Below are 20,939 nucleotides of genomic sequence, written 5' to 3' on the forward strand. Positions count from 1 at the left end.
TCAAAGTCCATTGACATATGGCTTTGAAACTTTGCACACTTGTTCACCATCATGACCCCGACCTGTAGACAGGAGGAGGTAACTGTATCAAGCATTTTGACAGAATTATGCCCCTTTTTCGACTTGGAATTTACGTTATGGTTTTTGTAATAGTTCAAATATTTTCAAAGTCCATTGACAAATGGCTTTGAAACTTTGCACACTTGTTCACCATCATGACCCCAACCTGTAGACAGGAGGAGGTAACTGTATCAAGCATTTTGACAGAATTATGCCCCTTTTTCGACTTGGAATTTATGTTAAAGTTTTTGTAATAGTTCAAATATTTTCAAAGTCCATTGACATATGGCTTTGAAACTTTGCACACTTGTTCACCATCATGACCCCAACCTGTAAACAGGAGGAGGTAACTGTATCAAGCATTTTTTATTACTGTCAAGCACTAAGAATAGTCGAGCGTTGCTGTCCTACCGACAGCTCTTGTTATAGCTCTTGTTTCCTTCTAAAGACACATTATTATGTTGTTTCTTATATGAACTTTTAATAAATATTGGATCTAAGGCTTCAAGGTAATTTGGATTGACATCCCTGTATTTGTTATATTAATGTTTGTATATATATATTTTAGCCAGGCTTGACAGAGGAGACAAGGAGAGCTATTGGTGAAGCAGCTGTACGAGCAGCACAGGCAGTGAACTATGTAGGGGCAGGTAATAACAATATACACTTATAGTGATGTTTAGTGATGTTTCTGGCTGGGTGGTTGCTTTTTAAGAGTTGAGGCATCAGAATGGCAGCCACTGTTTATCCCTGTATGATCATGTGAGGCGACTAAATCGGTCCAAATGGTTTTGACCCCTGATGTTGTTTTAAGTTTGTCACACCCAAGGTTAGCCAAATAATATTTCTTGTTTCAGGGCCATATGACCTAAATTGTGTCACTAGTGCGCCATAAAACCAAACCAAACAAAGTTATGTTTCATTAAATTTTAAAAAAATTTGAAATGCATGTAGCACAAATATAATGTAGAAAATTACAGTACAAAAATCTTCATCAGTAAAAACTCATTGAATTTAAAACAGTTATTTTGCACAATGAGTGATACAGAAAAAATTCTGTATGAAACAAATAAAATCCAAAGTTTCATCAAGCAGTATATAAAATGTCAAAAGTTGATTTTCATTTATTGTGATGCCTGCTACAGCCACTAAAACGTGTTTTCCTGTTGAGTGAGTGATGGCCCTTGATTATTTGTGTCACCTGCTATAGAGTAGCGGCAACATATACTGGGATCATTCCTCTGTCGTATGTGTAGCTGTACATCCAGTACTACTAAAATAAACTAGTGTGATATCATTCCAAACTAGTTGTGCAAATCATGGGCTTTTTCCAGTTCAATAATTTTGTCAGAGTTACGGCCCTTTAATTATTTTAATTTTTAATAGTTTGTCTGGACTACTTCTCTTACACCATTAATGCAATTTGAATGAAACTGTACAGGATTGATCAGTACCTCAAGTACTTGCGCATATTCCAGGTTTTTTTTGGGTTGAATGAATTAGTTATTTTTGTGTAACCAGTGACACAATAGCTGATTGATCTGTCTGTAAAGTACTTGCCCGCTTTAAATATTTTCCTGTTGAATGATTTTGCCTGAGTAATGGCCCTTGAATAAAAAAGCGTTGGGCCTGTTAATGATTCTTGTGTTTCTTGCTACACAGTAGGGACAACATTCTGCAAAGTAGCAGCAGCATATAGGGATCCCCCTTCAATACAATCTGCCTCTTACTCAAGGCATTTGGGTTCAAGCCCTATTGGGGTAAAAACCATGTTTCCTGATATGACACCAGTACTGGTTAGTTCCAGGAAACAGTCTTGGTTCAAACAAGCTTCAACTTCAAGCTTTCTTAACAATCTAGAAATATATTATTAGTTTATGAAAAATAAAATTCAAGATGTCCTTCATGTAATTGGTGGTATAAATTAACTTACATTTGTCCTTTATCACTTAATGCTAATTTGAAATTTGTAGGTACTGTAGAGTTTATAATGGATAAAGATCAGAAGTTTTACTTTATGGAAATGAACACAAGATTACAGGTTGAACACCCAGTCACTGAGATGGTGACAGGTACTGATCTAGTAGATTGGCAAATTAAGGTAAAAGATTAAGATATTAATAGTTTATATGATTAGTTCCCTACCGGTTTAACAGGAGGGTAGTTAAGGTTTACCCTCCATCCATATGTTCATCCATCCGTCCGTCTGTCTCTCCATACAAAAACAAAGGTAATTGTGTTATTAGGAAAACAATAGATAACGGTACAGTTTTAGCTCACCTAAGCACAATGTGCAACATACATATAGTAAAAACAGAAACTAAAAACTAATTATGCACATTTTTTTTATCCCCCCAATCTGTCATTGGTGTCCTGACTGTAACTTTGTTGTGCATAGAGGGATTTTGAAATAGCTTGGCTCAAATGTCTACCACATCAAGAACCACATGCATACCTCAAAGGTCAAGGTTACACTAACATTTTGAAGTCTCACATTTTCACAATTAGAGTTAATAAGTACACACATTGGTGTCTGGACTGTAACTTTGTCATGCAATGAAGGATTTTAAAATGATGTGGCATAAATGTCTACCACATCAAAACAATGTCTCTGGAAGAACCACGTCCCTACCTCAAAAGTCAATATCACACCAACAATTTAAAGTTTCACATTATCACAATTAGAGTTATTACACATTCCCGTCCGGACTGTAACTTTGTCATGCATCAAAAGATTTTAAAACAACTTAGCATAGATGTCTACCACATCAAGACAATGTTTTGCATCTAAGAATCATGTCCCTACCTCCAAGATCAAGGTGAAGGTACTCATTATCTCTAAAAGTGTTTGAAGATACACATTCATTTCTAGACTGTTTCTTTGTCATGCATAAGATTTTGAAAAAAACTTGGCACAAATGTCAACCACATTAAGACAATGTGTCACAGCTAAGGCTCATGTCCGTCTGTGCCTCCCCACTTACATAACAATTGTTTCCGGACTGTAACTTTGTCATGCATTGAGGGATTTCAAATAACTGTGCCCGAATTCTACCACTTCACTACGTTGTGTTGCGTCCTAGAACCACATCCCTTCTTCAAAAGTCAAGGTTACACTTACATTTTGAAGGTTCACAAGATCACAGTTAGAGATTATAGGTACACACATTTGTGCCCGGACTGTAACTTTGTCATGCATTAAGGGATTTTAAAATAACTTGGCATAAATGTCAACTACATCAAGACAATGTGTCGGGTTTAAAACCCATGTCCCTACCTCCAAGGTCAAGGTCACACTTATAATTTCAAGGATGTACACATTCCTGTCCGGACTGTAACTTTGTTAGCTCACCTGTCAAAGTGACATGGTGAGCTTTTCGTCCGGTGTCTGTCCGTAAACTTTTACTTTAAATGACACCTCCTCATAAACCGCTAAGCCAATTTCATCCAAACTTCCCAGAAATGTTTCTTTGGTAGTCAACTTTAAAAATTCACACTTAGAAGTTGAAGGTACACATTTCTGTCCAAACTGTAGCTTTTTCATGTATGGAAGGGTTTTAAAATTACTTTGCACAAAAATCAAACACATCCTGGTGATGTGTTTCATTTAAGACCAATGTCCGTTAGTCAAAGGTCAAGGTCACACTTACAGTTTGAAGGTTTCACATTCTCACAAGTAGTGTTTAAAGGTATTTACATTTGTGTCTGGACTGTAACTTTTCTATGCACAGAAGGATTTTTAAATAACATAGCATATATGCCTACCACATGAAGACGACATGTTGCATTCAAGACCCATGTCCCTACCTCCAAGGTCACTCATATAGTTAGAAGGTACTCATTTTCTCAAGAAGGGTTTTAAGATACACATTCGTATCTGGACTCTAACTTTGTCATGCATTGAAGAACTTTAAAATAAATTTGCACAAATGTCTACCACATCAAGACGATGTGTTGTGTGTACATCTTTTTTTAAATAAATAAAATGTTCTGGAACAAAATGTTAGGGTGCAACTTTAATTTGAGTTTGAAAGTTAGAGAGGACAGTAATGTTGATCAGTATTTGGCCAATATGAGGATGAATGAAACATGTGATATTGGAAAATTAAATGACAATTTAACAATAAACACTTGACAACTTTGGAATATAACCATCACAAGTAGAAACAAAAAATGACACAGACAATGACAAACACACACACACAATAATAAAACATGACAGGTACACACAAACAATAATAAATCATGACAGACACAGACAAACAATAATAAAACATGACAGACACACACAAACAATAATAAATCATGACAGACATAGACAAACAATAATAAAACATGACAGGTACACACAAACAATAATAAATCATGACAGACATAGACAAACAATAATAAAACATGACAGGTACACACAAACAATAATAAATCATGACAAACACACACACACAATAATAAAACATGACAGACACACACAAACAGTAATAAATCATGACAGACATAGACAAACAATAATAAAACATGACAGACACAAACAAACAATAATAAATCATGACAGACACATACAAACAATAATAAATCATGACAGACACATACAAACAATAATAAAACATGACAGACACACACAAACAGTAATAAATCATGACAAACACACACAAACAATAATAAAACATGACAGACACAGACAAACAATAATAAAACATGACAGACACAGACAAACAATAATAAATCATGACAAACACACACACACAATAATAAAACATGAAAGACACACACAAACAATAATAAATCATGACGGACACAGACAAACAATAATAAATCATGACAGACACAAACAAACAATAATAAATCATGACAAACACACACACACAATAATAAATCATGACAAACACATACAAACAATAATAAATCATGACAGACACAAACAAACAATAATAAAACATGACAGACACAGACAAACAGTAATAAAACATGACAGACATAGACAAACAATAATAAAACATGACAGACACAAACAAACAGTAATAAAACATGACAGACACACACAAACAATAATAAATCATGACAAACACACAAACAATAATAAATCATGATAGACACAGACAAACAATAATAAATCATGAAATACACAAACAAACAATTATAAATCATGAAATACACAAACAAACAATAATAAAACATGACAGACACAGACAAACAGTAATAAATCATGACAGACATAGACAAACAGTAATAAATCATGACAGACACAGACAAACAATAATAAAACATGACAGACACAGACAAACAATAATAAAACATGACAGACACACACACACAATAATAAAACATGACAGACACAGACAAACAATAATAAAACATGACAGACACAGACAAACAATAATAAATCATGACAAAACACACACACACAATAATAAAACATGAAAGACACACACAAACAATAATAAATCATGACGGACACAGACAAACAATAATAAATCATGACAGACACAAACAAACAATAATAAATCATGACAAACACACACACACAATAATAAATCATGACAAACACATACAAACAATAATAAATCATGACAGACACAAACAAACAGTAATAAAACATGACAGACACAGACAAACAGTAATAAAACATGACAGACACAAACAAACAATAATAAAACATGAGAGACAAAGACAAACAATAATAAAACATGACAGACATAGACAAACAGTAATAAAACATGACAAACACATACAAACAATAATAAAACATGACAGACACAGACAAACAATAATAAATCATGACAGACACAGACAAACAATAATAAAACATGACAGACACAAACAAACAATAATAAAACATGAGAGACAAAGACAAACAATAATAAAACATGACAGACATAGACAAACAGTAAATAAAACATGACAAACACATACAAACAATAATAAAACATGACAGACACAGACAAACAATAATAAATCATGACAGACACAGACAAACAATAATAAATCATGACAGACACAGACAAACAATAATAAATCATGACAGACACAGACAAACAATAATAAAACATGACAGACACAGACAAACAATAATAAAACATGACAGACACACACAAACAATAATAAAACATGACAGACATAGACAAACAATAATAAAACATGACAGACACAGACAAACAATAATAAAACATGACAGACACACACAAACAATAATAAAACATGACAGACATAGACAAACAATAATAAATCATGACAGACACACAAACAATAATTAAACATGACAGACATAGACAAACAATAATAAAACATGACAGACATAGACAAACAATTATAAATCATGACAGACACACACAAACAATAATCAAACATGACAGACACAGACAAACAATAATAAATCATGACAGACATAGACAAACAATAATAAATCATGACAGACACAGACAAACAATAATAAAACATGACAGACATAGACAAACAATAATAAATCATGACAGACACAGACAAACAATAATAAATCATGAAATACACACACAAGCAATAATAAAACATGACAAACACATACAAACAATAATAAATCATGACAGACACAAACAAACAATAATAAAACATGACAGACACAGACAAACAGTAATAAATCATGACAAACACATACAAACAATAATAAAACATGACAGACACAAACAAACAATAATAAATCATGACAAACACATACAAACAATAATAAAACATGACAGACACAAACAAACAATAATAAAACATGACAGACACACACAAACAATAATAAATCATGACAAACACATACAAACAATAATAAAACATGACAGACCACAACAAACAATAATAAAACATGACAGACACATACAAACAATAATAAAACATGACAGACACAGACAAACAATAATAAATCATGACAGACACAGACAAACAATAATAAAACATGACAGACACAGACAAACAGTATAATAAAACATGACAGACACATACAAACAATAATAAAACATGACAGACACACACAAACAATAATAAAAACATGACAGACACAAACAACAATAATAAATCATGACAGACACAAACAAACAATAATAAAATCATGACAGACACATACAAACAGTAATAAAACATGACAGACAAAGACAAACAATAATAAATCATGACAGACACAGACAAACAATAATAAAACATGACAGACACACACAAACAGTAACCAACATGACAGACACAGACAAACAATTATAAATCATGACAGACATAGACAAACAATAATAAATCATGACAGACACATACAAACAATAATAAATCATGACAGACACAGACAAACAATAATAAAACATGACAGACACACACAAACAATAATAAAACATGACAGACATAGACAAACAATAATAAATCATGACAGACACAGACAAACAAATATTAAAACAAGATAGACACACACAAACAGTAATAAATCATGACAGACATAGACAAACAATAATAAATCATGACAGACACAGACAAACAATAATAAAACAAGATAGACACACACAAACAGTAATAAATCATGACAGTCATAGACAAACAATAATAAAACATGACAGACACACACAAACAGTTATAAAACATGACAGACACAGACAAACAATAATAAATCATGACAGACACACACAAACAATAATAAAACATGACAGACATAGACAAACAATAATAAATCATGACAGACACATACAAACAATAATAAATCATGACAGACATAGACAAACAATAATAAATCATGACAGACACAGACAAACAATAATAAAACATGACAGACACAGACAAACAGTAATAAATCATGACAGACATAGACAAACAATAATAAAACATGACAGACATAGACAAACAATAATAAAACATGACAGACACACACAAACAATAATAAAACATGACAGACACACACAAACAGTAATAAATCATGACAGACACAGACAAACAATAATAAAACATGACAGACACAGACAAACAGTACTCGTAATAATAACATGTAATATGTGTAACTGAACATGTGACTATTGTTTAATTATTTTCTCAGGTTGCAGCTGGAGAACCATTACCTGTAATACAGAGTGATATTAAGTTGAATGGACATGCTTTCGAGGCACGTATATATGCTGAAGATCCAAACAACAGTTTTATGCCAGGGGCTGGACCCTTATTACACCTGTCACCCCCACAGTGTGACAGGAACACAAGGATAGACACAGGGGTGAGGCAAGGTATAAATTCTTTATTGATCATTACATTTTAAAATTTTAGATTTTATTAGGTGGTAGAACACATGTGGTTCGTGTAAAATATATATCTATGTAATAGATTTCAGAAGTGATTGAGAAAAACTAGCAAATAGTTAAAATTTAATAGGTTTTGTTGAAACTTAATACACATTGTATTATAATAGATTGTGAGTAGATATCAATGTGTGTATTTTTGTGTCAGGGATATATAATAAGCATGCCATTGATCATTGTTTCATGTAATATACTGGTGTGTTATAGGAGATGAGGTGTCAGTACACTATGACCCTATGATAGCCAAGTTGATAGTATGGTCAGAGGATCGCGAGTCAGCTCTACGAAGATGTCGCTCAGCACTTACACAGTACCAGGTCAGTACAATATCATTTTAAGTCACAACAAAATTGTTAAGGTTATGTGATGCACTTCAAGCTTTAGTGGAGGACGCAGACTTGATGCATTATTTCAAACATAAGTGATAGCAACCTCATATAGATAGAAATGGTAGTAACCAGACATTTGTACCAAAATATATCTCTAATCTACATTTGTCTCCAAAAGTTAGACTAGTAAAGTATATTTTGCAGAGTTTGTATACTGTTACAAATAAGTGCATACTAATTTACATTGAGCCTGCTGATTTGATGGATCTACCCTGCTTTGAGCAATCTATTGAAATTAAAGGAATTTCTGTATCAAAATACAAAAATTGAACTACAGTCAGCATAGAGCATTTTCAGACGGCATTGATGTGCAGGTTTGTTTTTTGGTGCACAAGTAGACATTTGTTGGGAATCGTTGTTGGTTGTAGAAGTAACACTGAATTATTTAGCTATGAGGATGCATGCTAATGTAAGTGGTGTCTGCCAGCCAGACAGTAATTATAGCCTGTCTTGCTCCTTAAAGCCGAAAAATACATCAACTAATGTTCCTATCTTTGATATAAGTTTGAAAAGGTGAGTTTATATTGTTATTTACTTTGTTAATATGCTTTTCAGCTCACCAGAACCAAAGGTTCAGGGTGAGCCATTAGTATCAAAGGGGGATGCTCCGGCGTCCTTTGTCATGTCAACAAGTCTTCTTCTCTGAAACTGCTGGGCAGATTTACTTCAAATTTGGTCTGTAGCATCCTTGTGACAGTCACACTTGAATTTGCTCATGTCATTTAAACCTTTAAATGTCTATTGATGGATGATCATCAAACTTTGTCAAGTAGTTTTTAGCTCACCTGTCACAAAGTGACAGGGTGAGCTTTTGTGATCGCTTTTCGTCCGGCGTCCGTCGGTCGTCCGTCCGTCGTCCGTCTGTCGTCCGTAAACTTTTACTTTAAATGACATCTCCTCATAAACCACTAGGCCAATTTCATCCAAACTTCACAGGAATGTTCCTTTGGTGCTCACCTTTAAAAATTGTTCAAAGAATTTAATTCCATGCAGAACTCTGGTTGCCATGGCAACCGAAAGAAAAAACTATAAATATCTTCTTTTAAAAAAACCCTAAGAGCTAGAGCTTAGATATTTGGCATGAAACATCTTCTAGTGAGTGTCTACCAAGTTTGTTCAAATAAAAGCCCTGGGGTCAAAATTGGCCCCGCCCCAGGGGGTCATTGATTTTCCCTATATGCATATAGTAAAAACTTAAAAAATCTTCTTTTAAAGAACTCAAAGAGCTAGAGCTAAGATATTTAGCATGAAACATGTTCTAATGAGTGTCTACCAAGTTTGTTCAAATAAAAGCCCTGGGGTCAAAATTGGCCCCGCCCCGGGGGTCATTGATTTTCCTTATATGTGTATAGCAAAAACTTAATATCTTCTTTGAAAAAACCCAAATAGCTAGAGTTTAGATATTAAGCATGAAACATCTTCTAGTAAGTGTCTACAAAGTTTGTTCAAATAAAAGCCCTGGGGTCAAAACTGGCCCCGCCCCAGGGGTTGTCATTGTTTTTTAACTATATGTGTATAGTAAAAAACTTAAAAAATCTTCTTTTAAAAAGCCCAATGAAGAGCTTAGATGTTTAGAATTGAAAATCTTCTTATGGTTGTCTACCAAGTTTGTTCAAAAAAAAGCCCTGGGGTCAAAATTGGGGCCCACCCCAGGGGGTCATTGATTTTCCCTATATGCATATAGTAAAAAAACTTAAAAAATCTTCTTTTAAAAACTCAAAAGAGCTAGAGCTAAGATATTTAGCATCAAACATGTTCTAATAGGTGTCTACCAATATAAAAGTCCCTGGGGTCAAAATTGGGCCCACCCCAGGGGGTCATTGATTTTCCTTATATGTGTAATAGCAAAAACTTAAAATCTTCTTTGAAAAAAACCCAAATAGCTTAGAGTTTAGTATCTAAAGCATGAACCATCTTCTAGTAAGTGTCTACAAAGTTTGGGTTCAAATAAAAGCCCTGGGGTCAAAACTGGCCCCGCCCAGGGGTGTCATTGTTTTTTAAAACTATATGTGTAAAGTAAAAAACTTAAAAAAAAAAATCTTCTCTTTAAAAAAGCCCAATGAGCTTAGAGCTTAGATTTTACATGAAACATCTTCTTTATGAGTGGTGGTGTGTGGTGTGTGGGGGGGGGGGGGGGCTATATACAGGTGAGCGACCTCAGGGCCATCATGGCCCTCTTGTTTATCAAAGTTTGCTCATATTAATTTGATTGGCCTCTTTTAGGGGTCTCTATAGCTAAAAAAAGAAAAACCTTTAGACATCTTCTTCTACAGAACTATCTGATGGATGATCACCAAACTTGGTCCGTAGCATTCTTGGGTAGTCTTTTATCAAAATCTGGAAACAAAGTGATCCCTCGGAAGCATTAATCACAACAAAATTACGTAAGAATTGCAGACTCGGTTTGATTGAGTCTGTACATGAGGGATAATGAATAAGTGCAACATCCCTCACGCCCCCTAGCACCGGCTTGAGCGTACTCAATTCTCAACACTTAATAGTGCTGGCATCAATGATCCCAAAGGACCAGAAAAATATAACAACACTGAAGTGAAGTACGGGGCAACTTTTTACAGCTGCCACACAGCACTTGACACCTGCTGTTGTGATGTATAAAAATCTGGAAACAAAGTGATCCCTCGGAAGCATTAATCACAACAAAATTACGAAAGAATTGGAGACTCGGTTTGATTGAGTCTGTACATGAGGGATAATGAATAAGTGCAACATCCCTCATGCCCCCTAGCACTGGCTTGAGTGGCACTCAATTCTGAACACTTAATAGTGCTGGCATCAATGATCAAGTTTGCTCATATTAATTTGATTTGCCCCTTTTGGGGGCCACTAAAGCTAAAAATAGAAAAAACCTTTGAACATCATTTCCTATTGAAATAATTGATAGATGATCACCAAACTTTGTAGCATTCTTAAGTAGTCTTTTATCAAGTTTGCTCATATTAATTTGATTGGCCCAGTTTAAGCTAAATCTTAAATGCCCCAGGTCATGGCATTTCTTCAAATTATTGTTTAAACATATTCTATGCTCAAATTTAATATAAGAAAATATTGACAATGGATGATTTCCAACACTGAAAAGCAGTTGTTTCTGATGAGCGACTCAGGGCTATCATAGCCCTCCTGTTTATCTTCTCAGACATGGAAAAAATGTAAATTTAAGGACTTACAACTATTAGTATGTAAGACAGAGATTATGTTTCTATGTTTTTTTCTGTTAACTCTCATTCCTTGAAATTCTGGTTTTTGAGAAGTGTTCTCTATATAAATGTACTATCTAACTATTTGATAGTTGTTGTAAGTGTTCGAGAAAAATAAGTGGTCTGAAGATAAAATTTGAGGTTGGGCTCAAAAAGTCAATGTTGCTGGTGGGGGTATTAATCACTTAGTGTTAGCTCTAGTTTCTTACCAGATTTGATTTAAACTTAGACAAAAGAAACCTCATAACAAAACCAACCAGTTGAATTCCTCTGATATGACCTTGACCCTAAATTTATTGAAATTTGCTTAAATTGTAATGATTTTTTTTTATGGATTTGATTTATACTTGGGCAAAAAAAAAACATACAACAAAACTGGCATGTGCAATTATTCTGATATGACCATGACCTTGACCTTAAAAAAATTTGTTAAAATTGGCCTAAATTGTCATACTTACGATATTTATTTATGAATTTAGTTCATTCTTTACAAAACTGACAATGATGATCGACCGTAATGGCAATATGAAAGTTGAATTATAATTTGTTCAAGACTGTTATATTTTCTAGGAGTACATAGGGCTCAACCACATGCTATCAGACTTCTGAACCACTAAACCATTTTTCCCCTTCTGTTTTCACACTCAGATGGAAGGATGTTTTCTTTACAGATAACAGTTGAATGATGTTACAGCAGCAGATTATTTTAAAAGATTTCATTTACAGGTTCTAGGATTGAACACAAATATACAGTTTTTAACAGATCTGGCTAAACATCCAGAGTTTATGAAAGGAAATGTGCATACTGATTTCATCCCACAGTTCTCACAGGATCTGTTTCCGGAACATGTTACCAGCACAACAGCTGTCTGCCAGGCAGCAGTTGCTATGGTGATTCAGCAATCACAGAAAATTGAAAAAGAAGCCAAAAATACTCAAGGTATTGTAACTGTCAGCTTTTAGTATACATTACAATTCTTAGTAGCAGCCAAAAGGGTGAGCAATAATGATTGTTCCATTAAGAGCCAAATGGCCATTCTAAATAATGTTTTGAAGAAGATAGAATTTAGTGAAACTGAATGAAAACAGGACAGAAAATGTGTAATAAACATCAACTCATCTAGCATACAATTTAGAACAATTTTTAATTACCAGTATTAAATATTTAATATCTTCTGAAAGAAAATGACTTTCTTGAGCTAATTTGGCTTTAATTTAAATTGACATTATGCATGTAAATTGACTGGACATTTTTATAAATATTTAGAATGTATTGGTAATGGTCAGTTTTGTAAAAGAAATGTATTAGCTAGTTTTTGTATTTCAACCTAGATATTTTTCATTATGAATTATTGGTCAATCACCAGACTAGGAGTCAGTACTAAAACAACTTGATTGACACAAAATGTCAGTGTCTTTCTGTATTTCATTGCATGATAGTTACATGTAAATTTTATATGTTTAAACTAACTATGAGAGTAATGTGGATAAAAAATTATTTACTTGAAAGTTCAGTACATTTTCTATATAGTAATTAACAATGTTATATATTTTACATTACCTAGATCCATTTTCACCATTTTCCATGTGTTCATCAATGAGAATAAATCAGAATCCAACTAGATGGATTAATTTACTAGATGGAGAAAAAGGTATATCTTTTGTTTTATGTTCCTGCTATTTGTAAAGATTTTATCATTTGTACAAACAAAGATATGCTATGGCACTTTATATCAGTTTGAATTACATATAAAATTTGTCAAAATACATCAAGGAAAATACATGTATCATATTTAAATAACTGCTTATAAACATTTTATATCTTTTTTTTATTTAAACTTGATTTTTTAAATTGGTTGTCATATAAAGTTATGCAGCTTGAGCAAACACATGTATGATGTACAAATTTGTTGTATTTGTTACACTGATAGTTTGTTATAACTGTTTCACTGATAGTTTGTTGTAACTGTTTCACTGGTAGTTTGTTGTAACTGTTTCACTGGTAGTCGGTTGTAACTGTTTCACTGATAGTTTGTTATAACTGTTTCACAGATAGTTTGTTGTAACTGTTTCACTGATAGTTTGTTATAACTGTTTCACAGATAGTTTGTTGTAACTGTTTCACTGGTAGTTGGTTGTAACTGTTTCACTGATAATTTGTTATAACTGTTTCACAGATAGTTTGTTGTAACTGTTTCACTGATAGTTTGTTGTAACTGTTTCACTGGGATGAGTGTTGTTGTAACTGTTTCACTGATAGTTTGTTGTAAACTGCTTTCACTGATAGTTTTGTTGTAGTCTGATATTGTTGTAACTGTTTCACTGATAGTTTGTTGTAACTGTTTTCACTGATAGTTTGTTGTAACTGCTTTCACTGTTTCACTGATAGTTTGTAACTGTTTCACTGATAGTTTGTTTTCATCTTGTTTCACTGATAGTTTGTTGTAACTGTTTTCACTGATAGTTTGTTGTAACTGTTTCACTGATAGTTTGTTGTATAACTGTTTCACTGATAGTTTCGGTTGTAAAACTGTTTCACTGATAGTTTTGTTACGTAAACTGTTTCACTGATAGTTTTTGTTGTAACTGTTTCACTGATAGTTTTGTTGTAACTGTGTTTCACTGATAGTATTGTTGTAACTGTTTCACTGATAGAAGTTTGTTGTAAACTGTTTCACTAGTTTTGTTGTTAACTGTTTCACTGATAGTTTGTTGTAACTGTTTTCACTGATAGTTTGTTTGTAACTGTTTTTCACTGATAGTTTGTTGTAACTGTTTCACTGATAGTTTGTTGTAACTGTTTCACTGATAGTTTGTTGTAACTGTTTCACTGATAGTTTGTTGTAACTGTTTCACTGATAGTTTGTTTGTAAAACTGTTTCACTGATAGTTTGTTGTAACTGTTTCACTGATAGTTTGTTGTAACTGTTTCACTGATAGTCGGTTGTAACTGTTTCACTGATAGTTTGTTGTAACTGTTTCACTGATAGTTTGTTGTAACTGTTTCACTGATAGTTTGTTGTAACTGTTTCACTGATAGTTTGTTGTAACTGTTTCACTGATAGTCGGTTGTAACTGTTTCACTGATAGTTTGTTATAACTGTTTCACTGATAGTTTGTTGTAACTGTTTCACTGATAGTTTGTTGTAACTGTTTCACTGATAGTCGGTTGTAACTGTTTCACTGATAGTTTGTTGTAACTGTTTCACTGATAGTTTGTTGTAACTGTTTCACTGATAGTTTGTTGTAACTGTTTCACTGATAGTTTGTTGTAACTGTTTCACTGATAGTTTGTTGTAACTGTTTCACTGATAGTTTGTTGTAACTGTTTTTGTCATAACTGTTTCACTGATAGATTGTTGTAACTGTTTCACTGATAGTTTGTTGTAACTGTTTTTGTCATAACTGTTTCACTGATAGATTGTTGTAACTGTTTCACTGATAGTTTGTTGTAACTGTTTTTGTCATAACTGTTTCACTGATAGATTGTTGTAACTGTTTCACTGATAGTTTGTTGTAACTGTTTCACTGATAGTTTGTTATAACTGTTTCACTGATAGTTTGTTGTAACTGTTTCACTGATACTTTGTTGTAACTGTTTCACTGATACATCGCTGAAACTGTTTCATTGATAGTTTGTTATAACTGTTTCATTGATAGTCGGTTGTAACTGTTTCATTGATAGTTAGTTGTAACTGTTTCACTGATACTTTGCTGTAACTGTTTCATTGATAGTCGGTTGTAACTGTTTCATTGATAGTTAGTTGTAACTGTTTCACTGATACTTTGCTGAAACTGTTTCATTGATAGTTTGTTGTAACTGTTTCATTGATAGTTAGTTGTAACTGTTTCACTGATACTTTGCTGAAACTGTTTCATTGATAGTCGGTTGTTACTTTTTCATTGATAGTCAGTTGTAACTATTTCACTTTTTGTTGTAACTGTTTCACTGATAGTTTGTAATAACTGTTTCACTGATAGTCGGTTGTACTTGTTTCAATGATACTTGGTTGTACATGTTTCACTGATACTTTGTTTCAATGATAATTTGTTATAACTGTTTCACTGATAGTTTGTTTTCACTGTTTCAGAACTGAAAATGGAAGTAGTAACAAACTTAGATGGTTCATACATTGTTAACTTTGCTGGTCAGAGTTACACAGTATTAGCTAATATAGAACAGTCAGGGGATAAAACCAACATCATTACTATCATAGATGGTGTCAAAACACAAGCTTCTATTGTAACAGTTGGAAACTCACTTCATCTTTTCACTGCTGTAAGATATTTATTTATCTTATGTTATATTTTTATGCCACCGCATATAGCAATTTACCTTTGTGTGTGTGCATGTATGTGGGTTATGTAGATCAAACATGTACATGTATATTGAATAAATTAAAAATCTTCTTGTTAAAAACTACTAGTCCAATTTCAACCAAATACCATCCCAGGATTTTTCCTTGGGTGAAGGGCTTCCAGAATTGTTCAAAGAATTTGATTTCATGCTGAAATCTGGTTGCCATGACAACCTAAAGGAATAATAAGATATTATTTTTTTAGCTCACCTGTCACAAAGTGACAGGGTGAGCTTTTGTGATCACTTTTCGTCCGGCGTCCGGCCGGCGTCCGGCCGGCGTCCGTAAACTTTTACTTTAAATGACATCTCCTTATAAACCACTAAGCCGATTTCATCCAAACTTCACAGGAATGTTCCTTTGGTGGTCACCTTTGAAAATTGTTCAAAGAATTTAATTCCATGCAGAACTCTGGTTGCCATAGCAACCAAAAGAAAAAACTTTAAATATCTTCTTCTAAAAAACCCAAAGAGCTAGAGCTTAGATATTTGGCATGAAACATCTTCTAGTGAGTGTCTACCAAGTTTGTTCAAATAAAAGCCCTGGGGTCAAAATTGACCCCGCCCCAGGGGGTCATTGATTTTCCCTATATGCATATAGTAAAAACTTGAAAAATCCTCTTTTAAAGAACCCAAAGAGCTAGAGCTAAGATATTTAGCATGAAACATCTTCTAATGAGTGTCTACCAAGTTTGTTCAAATAAAAGTCCTGGGGTCAAAATTGGCCCGGCCCCAGGGGTCATTGATTTTCCCTAAATGCATATAGTTAAAACTTGAAAAATCTTCTTTTAAAGAACCCAAAGAGCTAGAGCTTAGATATTTAGCATGAAACATGTTCTAATGGATGTCTACCAAGTTTGTTCAAATAAGAGTCCTGGGGTTAAAATTGGCCCCACCCCGGGGTCATTGATTTTCCTGATATGTGTATAGCACAACTTAAAAAATCTTCTTTGAAAAAAACCAAATAGCTAGAGTTTAGATACTAAGCATGAAACCTCTTCTAGTGAGTGTCTACCAAGTTTGTTCAAATAAAAGCCCTGGGGTCAAAATTGGACCCGCCCCGGGGGGTCATTCATTTTCCTTATACATGTGTATATGTATAACAAAAACTTAAAAAATCTTCTTTGAAAAAACTCAAATAGCTAGAGTTTAGATATTAAGCACGAAGCATCTTCTAGTGAGTGTCTACAAAGTTTGTTCAAATAAAAGCCCTGGGGTCAAAATTGGCCCCGCCCCGGGGGACATTGATTTTTCTTATATGTGTATAGCAAAAACTTAAAAATCTTCTTTGAAAAAACCTGAATAGCTAGAGTTTAGATATTAAGCATGAAACATTTTCTAGTAAGTGTCTACAAAGATGTTCAAATAAAAGCCCTTGGGTCAAAATTGGCCCTGCCCCAGGTGTGTCATTGTTTTTAACAATATGTGTAAAGAAAAAACTTGACCAGCTAGACCTTAGATGTTAAGCATGAAACATCTTCTAATGGGTGTCTACCAAGTTTGTTCAAATAAAAGCCCTGGGGTTAAAACTGGCCCCGCTCCCGGGGCCTATATACAGGTGAGCAACTTCAGGGCCATCATGGCCCTCTTGTTTATTAGTCCCCTACTGGTTTAACCGGAGGGGACTTTAGGTTTACCCTCCGTCTGTCTGTCAGTCTGCACTACCGAATAGGGATAGGGGGCCATCTAACTGTAAACAGAACAAAAGAGAACAATAGAGTTCATTCCGTAACAATAGAATAAGGGGCCATTGGCCCTCTATTAAACAATGGAAAATAACAAAAGAAATGGCCCCTTATTCAATTTCGGCCGGACGTCCGTCCGTGCACAAAACTGGATCCCACAATAACGCAAAAAGTACTGAAAATATTTTTATGAAACTTCATATATGGATAGATGGCAGTATGGAGATTATGCACATCTTTTTTTTCTTTACTATGTTGAAAATTCTGGTTGCTATGGCAACAAATAGCCTGAAAATATGGCAAATTTAACACATATACTGGATCCAGTGATAACTCAAAAAGTACTGAAAATATTTTTATGAAACTTGTAATATGGGTAGATGGCAGTCTGGAGATTACATGTATATAGTAAAAATGTTAAATTTCTTTTTTTTTTAAAACTACAAGGGCTATAGCTTGATATTTAGCATGAAACGTACATTGTCTAGTGAAATTCTATTAAGATGATTTTAATTATAGCTTTGGGTCAAAATTGGCCCTGTCCAAGGAGGTTTCTTCAAATCATAGGTAAATAATGAAAGGGAAGCAATTCATATAGGAATGTCTTTTATACATGTGTACATGTTATGCAATTATTCTATAAAAAGATTCAATAGCTGGGAGTTAATCTTAAGATCATGACCTATATCAAGAGAGATGTTTGCTTTGCAGAGATATTTATGAAAGGATTTTAGCACAATATAAGGAAATTATGATTCACACCATGTATATTATGATGATTTTAAATTGTAAATGTTTTTTATGTTTTCAGAAATATGTTTTGCTATTTACTGTGGTATTAATGCGGTGGCAAAGCATTTGTCCACAGATGCAATCTTGTGGAATGGTATCATACAGTGTTGCTTCTGGATCAAAATTGTTTAAGGACATGAGGGCCTGTAAATTAAATATTTTTTAATTCTGAGGGACGTTCGGGAAAATTAAGGGATATAATTAATATTAATCCATTTTAAAAGTCACTTTGTTTTGCTTAATCTAGATTAAATGTCCACAGGCAACCATAATTTTTGAGGAAAAACTATTAGAACATAATGAAACGGTAGATCATTAACTTCAGATAACTATTTTTGATCAGAATCATTCTTTAAATATGCCAATATGCCATGTTTACTGTTTATGGAGTACCCATTGAAACATAATGCATGGTGCAAAAAAACAGAATCAATTGTATAAATGTCATTTCATATTTCACTTGATTAAAAAAAAAAATGCAACAAATCAGTTGATGTGCAATTTTGTATTATATGGGTAACCAACCCATGTGTCACATCACAGTATAGATTTATAATATGAACAGAAAGGAACCATTTTGTGAATGGAGGGGGAGGCGGTGGTGTGGGATTACTTCACACCAACAAAGTTAAAGTCATATGGCAATTTTCCAGCTTTACTGGAGGAAGAAGATCTCAGGTGCCCCTCTGATCATTATTTTTGACACCAAGTTCAACCTGTACCAATGGCTACATAATTTACACACTTACTAATCAATACAAAATAAATGATCTTGGCAAGTTACATTACTTTGGCTGCCATATTTTTCAAGATTTTTGCCCTTTTCAGCACTTTTGAAAATGGATATTATGTGGTGGCAAGTTGAATATTCTGTACTAATGGCTTCATAATTTTCTGATATGACCTTGACCTTAGATTGACCTTTACCATCAAAGTCAAATTATTGGAATATACTTATGTTGTCATATTTTTGTTATTTATTTATGAATTTTGTTTATTCTTTGAAAAAAGATGGTTAATTCAAACGTGACTTTGACCTTTGAATGACCTTGACTGTCAAGGTCAAATACGAAATTGGGATTGTAAAAATTGTTCCAAGACCGATATGTTTTCTAGGAGTATTCTTTGCTGCCATTTCTTTGTTTGACCTTAGAAGTAAGAAAAGGTTGAGTGTGGTCCCCACCTGGCGGTGGCTCTGGTAACTCTTTTACAAGTGACAGGTGTAACCTTTATCTTTTGACAGATGTCTTTTATATTTGGTAGAAACATAGCTTTAGAAATCTTCCACCTTTGGATCAATAAATGGGTCAGTTGGGTCAAGATTACGAATGCTAAAAATAAATTTTTACCCTTTTCCTCATACAGCCTTCATTTATCATGTCCCTTAAAGTTTTTGGGGGACATATTGTTTTTGCCTTCGACGTCTGTCTGTTCGGTTGTCAGTTCGTCCGCATTAGGCTTGTACAGCCTTCACAGGTCAAACTACTGTTGTGATTTCAACCAAACTTAACAGGAGTGATCAGTACCATGCCTAGTTGTACACGTCACTGGTATGTTCTGCTTCGCTACACAAAATGGCCTCCAGAGCTAAAAATAGAAAAATTTTGTCAAGCCTTCAAAGGTCAAACTACTGGTGGAATTTCAACCAAACTGCAGGAGTGATCAGTACCATCCCTAGTTGTGCACACCTCCAGCAGGTTCCGCTTCACTGCACAAAATGGCCGCCAGAGCTAAAAATAGGAAAATTTCATCCGCCCTTCTATACATTTGCTTATACAGTCTTTATTTATATTGACTGATGTTTATTATATTTGGAAGGAACATACTTTGATTGGTCCAGTGTTGGAAGTCACAAGGTCAAGATCACCTAATTATAGATTTTTGTGCCCCGCTTTAGGGGGGCATTTAGATTTACCCTTGTTCATCCATCTGTCCATCCGTTCTCATTTTGTGTTGCACATAGCTCAAAAAGTATTTGACCTAGAATCATGAAACTTTACAGGAATATTGCCAGTATGTGTAGTTGTGCACCTGGGTATTTCCGTGTGGATTTCATAAGTATTTGTAGAGTTGTTGCCCTTGACTTAGTAAAAATTTGCAATTTTCAACTTGAGTCACACGTAGCTCAAAAAATATTTGACCTAGGGTCATTAAACTTTTTA

General features: G+C 33.8%; 1 protein-coding gene across 1 annotated transcript in view; it reads left to right on the forward strand.

Moving 5' to 3' along the window:
- LOC132714728 (methylcrotonoyl-CoA carboxylase subunit alpha, mitochondrial-like) overlaps positions 1 to 20,939 on the forward strand; it is a 54,575-nt gene that overhangs the window by 26,862 nt on the left and 6,774 nt on the right. Inside the window, exons 8-14 of the mRNA XM_060697647.1 lie at positions 629 to 710; positions 2,034 to 2,161; positions 8,084 to 8,267; positions 8,547 to 8,656; positions 12,670 to 12,883; positions 13,509 to 13,595; positions 16,035 to 16,222. Coding sequence (XP_060553630.1) covers positions 629 to 710; positions 2,034 to 2,161; positions 8,084 to 8,267; positions 8,547 to 8,656; positions 12,670 to 12,883; positions 13,509 to 13,595; positions 16,035 to 16,222 — 993 coding nt within the window. The remainder of the gene's footprint in view (positions 1 to 628; positions 711 to 2,033; positions 2,162 to 8,083; positions 8,268 to 8,546; positions 8,657 to 12,669; positions 12,884 to 13,508; positions 13,596 to 16,034; positions 16,223 to 20,939) is intronic.

Source organism: Ruditapes philippinarum, unplaced genomic scaffold (genome assembly GCF_026571515.1).
Source record: "Ruditapes philippinarum isolate M1 unplaced genomic scaffold, ASM2657151v2 ctg1143_1_1_1_1, whole genome shotgun sequence".
NCBI lineage: Eukaryota > Metazoa > Mollusca > Bivalvia > Venerida > Veneridae > Ruditapes > Ruditapes philippinarum.